The sequence below is a fragment of the Trematomus bernacchii genome, unplaced genomic scaffold (assembly GCF_902827165.1).
Source record: "Trematomus bernacchii unplaced genomic scaffold, fTreBer1.1, whole genome shotgun sequence".
In the NCBI taxonomy this organism is placed as follows: Eukaryota; Metazoa; Chordata; class Actinopteri; order Perciformes; family Nototheniidae; genus Trematomus; species Trematomus bernacchii.
Genome location: NW_022988050.1, coordinates 2,855,967 through 2,866,056, shown reverse-complemented (window position 1 = coordinate 2,866,056; position 10,090 = coordinate 2,855,967). Strand labels below are relative to the sequence as shown.

The 10,090-nt window shown below is 38.5% G+C and overlaps 2 protein-coding genes across 3 annotated transcripts in view; both read left to right on the top strand.

Moving 5' to 3' along the window:
* The first annotated feature begins 2,149 nt into the window (after nucleotides 1–2,149).
* pyyb (peptide YYb) lies at nucleotides 2,150–5,535 on the top strand. Its single transcript, XM_034118979.1, has 4 exons — nucleotides 2,150–2,197; nucleotides 2,340–2,527; nucleotides 4,473–4,553; nucleotides 5,234–5,535. Exons 2-4 carry the CDS (start codon nucleotides 2,340–2,342, stop codon nucleotides 5,256–5,258), a joined length of 294 nt encoding a protein of 97 aa, XP_033974870.1. The 5' UTR covers nucleotides 2,150–2,197; the 3' UTR covers nucleotides 5,259–5,535.
* Nucleotides 5,536–6,281: 746 nt separating this feature from the next.
* Nucleotides 6,282–10,090, top strand: part of mpp2b (membrane protein, palmitoylated 2b (MAGUK p55 subfamily member 2)) — a 46,045-nt gene continuing 42,236 nt past the window's right edge. For both annotated transcript variants that reach the window (XM_034118855.1, XM_034118854.1), the window contains exon 1: nucleotides 6,282–6,571. The gene's annotated coding sequence lies outside the window, so the exon portion shown is untranslated. The remainder of the gene's footprint in view (nucleotides 6,572–10,090) is intronic.

Below are 10,090 nucleotides of genomic sequence, written 5' to 3'. Positions count from 1 at the left end.
TTTAGCTTAACATCTGGCAAAAAATCCCATCTCTATCCTGTGTGCAAACATAAAGCACAGGGGCAGGAACCCTTTAGCATGTGCACGGTAAAAAAGTCAACACTGCATCCTGATAAGGGATGGCTTCAGGCGTCATTAACTGAACAGCAGACCGTGAAGATTGGAGATAAACGGGAGCTGCTGCAACGGTCATAAATGTGACCGATTACATTAGACTTAGCCTCAGCACTTGAGACCTGAAAGGTATTTATGTACACATTGTCTTTGTGCGAGTGTATTAGTGTCGTCAGCACACATACACACTTTAATCTCCGTTCTGATATGGATTTGAAAAGTTGTACAAGAATAAGTATGGAAGAGGATTAGGGCCACATGAGAAAAATGCTGTGACCAAAAGTAAAAGTCTGAGTTCTGACTTTAATCTCAGAACAAACAAAAAAATAATCACATTTGGTCAGATCTCTAAAATGTTCACATATGGCCCTAATCGTCTTCCGTAAATAAGGATCGGATTGCTTCTTTGTGACAGTTTCTCCATTTTAGAACCAAATAAATAAGGTAAAAGAATAATTTGATCAACTAATACTTAGATAAATCATTTACTGCAGTTACAATTAATTTCCCTAAAGCATACCGAAGCTATGTTTCACACAATAGCATTATTGATCTGTGGCTGCTGTAGCCTATGACCTCTACTTCCAGCACATATTAATGGCTTCAGCTCCGTGTGAATAATGCATGCAGCAGTGATGAGAGCAGAGAAGGCTGTAGGGGCTAATGATTGGACAGGATAGGCTACATCGCTCCTGATTACAATACATTTCATATTAATGAATTAACAGTAATGAATTGACATTTAGGAAACAGTTGTAAATTAACTCATTGGAGGTCACACGTACATCAATATCCAATATCCTCAGTATCTGAAGATGAATGTGTTTGTGACTTAACTACATGCACAGAATAGATAACAGTCAATAAAACAATTAGATACGTTCGATTACCGTCCACTGCAACAAATTCATCCTATTTAACTTGAAAAACATTGATTTGCTGTATTCCTGGTAGTATCAAGTCATGTAAGTACACCATGCAGCACCTTATTTAGAGACCCTCAACTCACTCCATTACAATATAGATGCATATTAAATAAATGTATATAAGCTTTTGAAGCTGATGCTAATATCATCATCAAGTTAATACCATGTGTAAAGGTCTCTTCCTAAGTTTGAGATATTCTTGACAAAATGCTGAAATCCTGAGAAAATATCTTTCAACAGAATAAATGATATGTTGTATGTAAGCAGGGTTAGTCATCCCATCTTTCTCCAAAGAGGCCCTTGTTTCAAATGTCAAGGTTCAGTTGTATTGTTTTCTGGTTATTATTAGTTTTCATATGGTTCATGAACCTGCCTGTTGAGAGACTTCAGTGCAGGTAAGTGCAGCTTAGTGTCTTTTCTATTGGAAAAACGTTTTGCTTTCCACAATGTATTATTTTAGTTGCACATCTCTCTCATATACAAGTTTATTTTTAGCAAACACAAACATTTCTGCTGATGCTCTTGATTGTTATTTCACATGTTGGGTGAAGTCAAGAAAGGCAAACAAGGCAAATGTTGGCAGCCCCCCAAAACATGTTAGAAAAAGGCCACTCAAAGACACTAAGTTATATACTTTTAAAACCCTAAGTGTGTTTTCAGCAAGTGACAGAACGTTAACTGTAACTATCCCAAATGGTCACATACAATGGGCTTCTTCCCCTGGGCCCCCCTAGGTTGCTCATTTATGGTAAAATATAGGCTCGTGGCTCTGTTAGTGGTCCTTAATCAGAAAGCAGAAAAAAACACCTTAGATTTCTGTTTATCTATTTATTTTATAATCATGCATTGTTGATCTTACAAAGTGCAAATTACACAGTGAAGTAGTCATCATTTTCCCTGTCTAATCGCATCAAAATAAACTTTATAATTCAGCAAAGAGTCAAATACTCAAACCAAATCCAACACATCAAAACTACTTTAAATATTTACAAGAGCTAAGTTTCCCCTTTACGCGCTGCTGCCTAAGGGGGTGTGGTTAAGTGTCACAGTGCGCATCAGGTGTCCATCCCCGCTATATATATCATCCTGTGATCTGAGGAGAGCAGCAACACAGGGACACCACCCAGGAGACTACATCAGGAGAAAACTGTCACAAAGTAAGTGTTCTTACTTTAATAAGAGTTTAAGTTGCATCCTAGATCTACAAAGATGTTTGCGTATGCCTAAACGCATGTCAATATAATGTTTTTATACACTTTTTCAAGGGGAATTACACCGTGTTGTCTTGTTTCTCCTCAGATGGCCAACATGATGAGATCGTGGATGATGCCTGCAGCTGTGGTCCTCTGCCTGCTGGTATGTCTGAGCAGCTTTGCCGACGCTTACCCCCCCAAACCGGAGAGCCCGGGGAGCGACGCCTCACCGGAGGACTGGGCCAAATACCACTCAGCGGTCCGGCATTATGTCAACCTCATCACCAGGCAGAGGTGAGACACGCTCAATACTTTAGATGTAATGTTTAAATCATTTTTAATTTTTTGATAATAAAATTGTATTTTTTTGTCAAAATCCTGAACTTGATAGAAACGATTTATGAAATAGTTGGTTAGATAGTAAAATAGTCAGGCTATTATAATGAAAACAATACGTAAAATAGAATGAGTGTGAAAGAAAGATGCCTTGAGAGCCATAAATAAACGTATTAATCATAGAAATATATATTTTACGCACAGTGTTGCTGACTTGGTATTGTTTACATGCATTCATAAAGTGAAGAAAGTCCTCTGAAGTCACTTTGATGTGATCCAGCAGTGGTTGCCACACAGTACTCATCACGTTGCTCTCAATTCCTTTTAATTTGGTGTTTGAACCTAAAGTACTAGCACTGAGTTATGGATGCGTATTATTTTCCTGGATTTAATTCATTAGTATGCCTTCTGTTGCTGGGAAGAGACGTTTATTTAACAACTACAAACTTGTATAGTCCTCCTGCTCTGGGTGGCAGTCCCAAAAATATCACCCTATTCTTCTACTATTTATCTAACCAGAGAATGCACATATGATTGAGTATAATCAACTCTTCAATCAACAGTTCCATCACCTTGAAAAAACTGGCAAATGTTTAAAACTTGCAGTAGTTTGGTGTCTTCTCGTCATGTGGTCGGGTCAGACAGGTAGTCCACCTCCTGTGATGTGAGGGATTAAAGTCTCTGACTCAAGGACGAGTTGCAAGGAGAGCCACAGGGGGGCGAGCCCTCATGTTGGGGCACAACATTCAGCCTTATAAGACCTGTTTTTCACTCTAAATCAAGATCATCCCTGAACTAAAAAAGTCCCCAAATTTAGAGATTTCAACAATGGCACCGTTAAATATATAAAGTAAAGAGCTAAATCTCCCAGACTGTATTCAGAGGTTCCATATTTAATTTAATTCACTAATAAACAGTAATGTTTCATTATTGTTTATGTATTTTTTTGTATGTGAATTTTAGTTGTGTAAGTAAAAACAATATTGAATAAACTAAACATTTCAGATGCTAGACAAGAGTTCATCTTCTTTGGTGAGCTGAGAAGGACTTTCTGTTCATTACGCTTACCATACGATGCATTGTTGTGCTTGTTATAAGAAATAATTAGGGAGAGGAAAGGAGCCTGGTATTCCTCAGTTCAGGAGCCTGTAATTGCTCAGTTTTGATCCCAAATCTTGTTAGGACATGCTTCAACATGAGACACCCTGATCATGTTCTTGTTAGGTTTAAAAATGATTTAATAGTGAAATTGTAGGTTTTCTACACATTTCATCCAAGTCTTCACTGAGGTCTTATTTGTCATGCCTTAAATATGACAAATAGTATATTACTGGTAACAGTTTTGATCAGTAACTGTTATTAAATACACTATCCCTGCTCTATGGCACATTTTCCTCTGCTGGAAGCTGAGGATAGTCTCACCATTTCCCCTCCTGGTCTGTAATGAAAGAGGCTGTAGCTGTCACTGCACTCTCATGCCTCAAACAAATCCATGTTTATTCTTCCCTGACTGGCCAAGCATTGATTTTACTAAAGACACTTCGAAAGACAAAGTCGAAGGAGCTTGTTGTTTTTGCCTCGCTGGATGCTCAGTTTGAACTTGAACATTCCTTATCTTTCAGGTAATTGCTCCACAGACATGTGAGTGGGTAGAGTAGAAAACCAGTCCTTAAAAAACTCAATGGTGTGTGTGCAGCTAACACACAGCTTGAGGGTTCTTGAAGAAAACCCAGTAGTTGAAATGAATTGCCAGGCTGAAGGAGGTCACACCGACAGAGCACCCAGTGACATGCTGACTGAGGGACTGCTGGTGGAAAGCAGAGAAGGGGCCTTCACATGAATGAGAATCTCCAAATAAGATTGAGTTGCAGTCATTACATGCTGGTGTTGGATTTGTCTCCAGGTATGGGAAGAGGGCGACCCCCGAGCAGGCGGTGGCGTGGCTGCTGTTTGGAGCCGATTCGAGCCAGGACGCTGAACCACGGTGAGAATTCAACACATTAAAGGATTCAAAGGTTTTTCTGTCATATCATATGCATGAAAGCTAATGTGTAATAGTTGGCCATGAACATCTTAATAATAAGTCAAAGATATAATGGTGCAGGTTAAATGCAGGTATTTGTAACCATACATGTCTGGTTCAATCGTATTGTTTTTTAAAGGCTAATACTGATACAAGTGAAGCAGTACCACATAGCTATTGTGATGCATACTGTGTATACTAATCATTTAGAGCAGGGGTCAGCAACCTTTAATAATACCTGATATTTATTTATATATTACTTTTTGTCAAAGCCACAGGGAGCCAGTGCAGAGAGCTCAAGAGCCGCAGGTTTTTTTCTACCTCTGATTTAGAGTGTAAAAACATTTATTGCCCCCTTTAAATAAAAACATATTAAAACACAGGCCACTGGTCCAATAGAACACTGGTCCAATATATGGTCAAATTGTTTTATTGCCGTACGCCTCACTGCAGCAGGATTACCTCGCTGTTTATGGTCCTGTTCTTGAGATCCTTGTCAATATTTCATACTTAAAGTGAGTATTGATTAGCATTTTCTCTCACTGTGGAGTTATTGGTCAGTTGAGCTGGTAATCCACCATATATTAGGCTGTAAGTGTGTGAATTGTAATTAAGTAACCTGCTGCTCCCTTCTCTTACAGCTCTGAGTACGGCGATCAGTGGTAAATGATCTTGATGTCAAACCTGACCGACATTATCCCCGATCCTTTGATTGACCCCGCACTCACTGAGATTGTCAACCTGCACTGGACTTTGTGACTTTCCATATTGAATGATTTATTGTGCATGCAAATCTCTCTCTTTGTCTCTCTCTCTGTGTCTCTCCGTCTCCTCTCTTTTTGTCTTCTTCTCTCAGCATATCTATTTGTTCTTTGCCCCAAAAAATGTAAATAATTTGTATCAAAAATGTCTTTATGATGAAGAATTCAATTCAATAAATTAGGCTTAGTCACCAATGCTTTGGTATTTCGTTTTTCTTTATTTAACCCTCCTGTTATGTTCAGGTCAAATCTGACCAATTTACTACTTTCATCAATCATAAATATTGTGTTTTACATTTGACTGCTTCAAAGCCTTGTGATATCCTCCACAGTAGGGATTTACACATAAAAGCAAGTATTGCACATAATTAGAAATAAAAAGGGTAGAAAATAAACAATTATACAATAAAACTAAACTAAAAGAGGTGAAAATATTTTTTTAAAGTTGACCCAGAAGAAAAAACATGTTAACTATCTGACAAATAAAACACTATTGAAGAGCCAATTCAAAAGTGGTAGTTATTTACATTTAGTGCGCATATGAATAGGAAATGAATGGGTAACCTTACATTATGTTCAGATAGTAAACACCCACAAATCGACCAAAAGTGAATTTTGGAATAATCAGAATCAGAATACATTTTTTTAAGTGTCTATTCTTTGTACATTCACTACCGTTATGCATGTAAACCAGTAGTCTGAGACATTGTTTACAGTTTAAAACGGTGGTAAATAAAATGTGGTTATGATTAATGTGTTTTGTGTTAATGTAAGAGCAGTTAAAACGAACACGACAGGAGGGATAAACAAACCAAACCGCAGTTGCTCTTGTTGCCACTAGATGTCACTGTATCACAAAGAAAGGCACCTTTACAAGTCGGTATATGTTATTTCTGCTCTTCACATCGACGGCAGCTTCAACTTCACACCGGGGTAGCACACAATACGACGCATTTATCTTATCAGATTTACCCGGACACCTTTTGGGAAACAGCAGCAGTTCTAATTGGCTTTTAATCAATAGGGCTATTTGCGTGAGCACGCTTTTCGGTAAGGTCTCGTGTAAGATTGTGTGGGTTGGCGCTGTGAAAGTGACTGCATAGATTAAACAAGAACCTGTCGTGCTTCTACAACTGCGAGGAGACTGGTGGAGATTTACCGAGCATCTCGCTGCATATCAGACCGAAGAGGCATCCGGATAAAGGTGACCGGGGGCAGGTGAGCGCCTTTACCTTTGTCTTTCACCGAGGAAACGTGGGGTTTAGGTTTGGTTAGCATTATTAACGCCGTTTTCCACCTTCGCCAGGTGGTTAGTGGTACACGCAGTTAGATATATGTCAATGTCTCCTGTGAAATTAAGGGCTCCCAAAGAGATTTAGTGCTAATACCATTTTAAATTATGTAAAAATACACATTTTGTAGCAGTTTCTTCCTCGCATTCAGCGTGAATAAGATACACATTACCTCCAGCATGGGCTTTGCCTCTAACATTAGCCACATGCATTTTATTAACCTAGCTTAATTGGCCTCAGGCTATTTGCACCTGTTCAACGGCCACAGGTGAAACCAATCAGCTAAAACAGTCTTACGCTGAAATATTATTATTAACACTTAAACTGGGAAATGAATTGAAGGAATAATAATTGGTAACAATATTGGATGGACGTCATGTACCTGTCCATTGCCATTGCGCATGCCCACACTCGGGGACGTGCACAGATGTTGGACCAATGTGTTTCTGACATGAAGGCAGATACACATTTATAATGGGAGTAAGATTTACCCTTCTTCAAAAGTAAGCTTATTTTTAGACTGTATATGCCACAGATGTGTTTACTAAGAGAGTCCAAGTAGCAAGGATAAGGTTGACAAATAATTATTTAAATATTCTGAATTTATTCCAATACATTTGTGCTTAACCTGTTTTCCATACTAGATATAATCCTAAACTTAATCATTTGAATGCTTACAACCATCCAGTATGTTTTGCATTTTTAAATGAATTGCCTATCCCCTTTTTGAAAAATATGTTTACTCTCTTACAATACTTTACCATCATCCATTACACATCGTCTAACACTATAAGGAGCAGAATGCTATGTAAGCAAAAATGATAATCCAATACATATAATTGAAAACGCCTACCCTTCATCTCTTTCAAGAGCTACAGTTACATTTATGGCACAACACACTTCTTCATTTATGAGATGAAATGTATATACTAGGATTTCCATCACTTTTACAGTTGAAGTTACACCCACTTCAATAAGAGTACAATCAACTGCAAATGATCCATTTTGTTCAAACGCCTATGAGATTGTCTTTGTCTATCATGTGCTCTGCTGTCGCACTGTGAAGACATTGTATTACTGCAGAGGAAGTATTCAAATGACGGCAAGAAATAAGTTATTGTATTGTCGGTCTAGTTATAAAGATCAATTTGTGACTACTGAGGCTACAGATGCAATGTGAAGTTCGTGCTGTACTGTTGTTCTGAATTATTCTGAAAGGGGAAATTTGGAGATCCATTACCATAACATGACTTGAGTATACTTGCGTATTTATTTAATTATTTAAAGCATAAGACTGGGGCTGTAGTAATTGAGTCCAGTTCTCTGTCTCCAGTCCTTTTTGTGGAAGTCATGGATTTGTCTTGGAGACGTGCTTTGTTTGACTCAGAATTGTTTGGCTGTGATACGTTTAACGTTCCTACATTTTCAATTTAAACCTTGATTAAGTTTGACTTGGCAATAGACCTAATCAACAAGCTACTTTTAAATGTAAGAAATTGAGGACAACTTTGTGTACTGATGAAGTCGAGATAACAATATTGTTGGTTTCGAGCAGTTTAGTACAATTTCCTTTAACCTATAGATCAGTTTAAGTCACTTGTAAAATCCCGCTGCTGGATATTCATATCAAACCACAGTCGAATACGCCGTACTTTAAAAATCTTTTGACTGGGATTAAAGAAACTCTAGCCCTCTTATCAGTTTCTGTTTTGGAGGTTGGAGGTTTACCATAAATTCCTCTTTTCTTTGACAGCTTTGGGATCTGGGTCAAGATCAGCAGGTCTGGTTCAGAGACGTTGTCTAAGTACTTCTTTAACGATTAAAGAACCCCTGAAATTGGACTCTTTTTATTTTGGAAAAAATCTTTAACTCGGGGAGATTTGATAACATTTCATAAAAGACCTTAAATTAGATCAAATTTAGAACAGAAAGGGGAGGAATGTTATTCAGGCCATGTAACAATGACATGTTTTAACCTTCATGTGAGACATTTAATGAATTAACTAAAATAAACTTGGAAACATTCAAAGAGATGTCCCTGTGTGACTTGATCCTTGATCTTAGAGGAAGTCAGAGCCTCCTGGTTGTTTGACGTCACACACTGAACACTTTTAAATAAGACCTTCTTTAATCCACACTGTGTAGTGTTACTGCTCTGATACACTGAGAGATTAGTTAAGGCATCACTCAAACTGAAACTTGAATCAGCTGAAGCAGAGTGAAAGACTTCAGAAGTTGGACCCATATACACTCGATCCTATTGGGAGATGAATATGCAGCTCACATAACCTCTGCTTCTCTTCCCCATCCTTGTGGTGTCATCATTCATAAAAAAGATCTTCTCATTTACTCTCACAGCTGTCACCTCTCCCCCTCCAGCACAGATCTCCATGTACAGAGGCTGTGGCATTAAAGCGGTTATTGACACACTGTGTTTATATAACCTACATGGATTTTTAATGGGCAAATATGATATTTTTAGCCATGCTAGCGGTTTAGCATTAGCAATGGCAAAGTCAGTCGGTCTTTTTGTGCCTCAGCTTTTGGAATACCTCCTTGATAGCGTGCAATATGGTACAATCGTTCGTGTTCCCCAGAGGATGAAGCCTGCTGACTTAGTTAAAGGTCACCTGTTATGCAAAATCCACTTGTTCATGTCTCTTCTACATCAACATGTGTCCCCTCTGTGTAAAGAGACTCTGAAAGTTTCAGGAAAAAAGATTTGCTCTCTTTTTGTCCTGATCCATTTATATAAAAACCTGTCTGAAAATGAGCTGATCAGATTTTGGCCACTTTGTGATGTCATAACGATTTTTTTGGCTTGTGTAACCATTAGCCAATCACCAACCAAGGTAACCCCCCCCCCCCCCCCCCCCCCCCCCCCCCCCCCCCCCCCCCACCTTATCACCTGAATCTCCTCCTAGAGCACCATTGTGTTCTTTTTACCCAAATATCTCTCAGAGGGGCGTGGGGAGGGGCTCCTTATTTTCATCTAAAGTAACAGACAGAGAATCAGCACTTTTGAAACAGGGCTGAAACAGAGGGGATTATGGGATGCTGCAATGATCTGTTTGGTGTTTGGAGCCAAACACTTCAGAGACATGTTTTGTATATATCTGAGACCTATAATATATTGATGAAAAACAGTATAATAGGGGCCCTTTAATGCCTTCTCATCCAGCACCTCCTAATATTGCCTCCTAACAGCGCCCTACTCAACATGCCTGGTTATGCATTTCAGGCATCATGTAGTTGGTTTATGACATTCAGATGAGTGATTTTATACAGGCAACAATATAACCTCCTATTCTTCATATTTATAGTTGTTTTTTTCCTAGAGTGAGGCAACACACACTGCAAGGTGCCTGGGTCTATTTTGCTCATTCAGTGCCTGTGAAATAAATTCTTATAAACTGTTTATTTCACAGTGTGTAAAAACAGACCT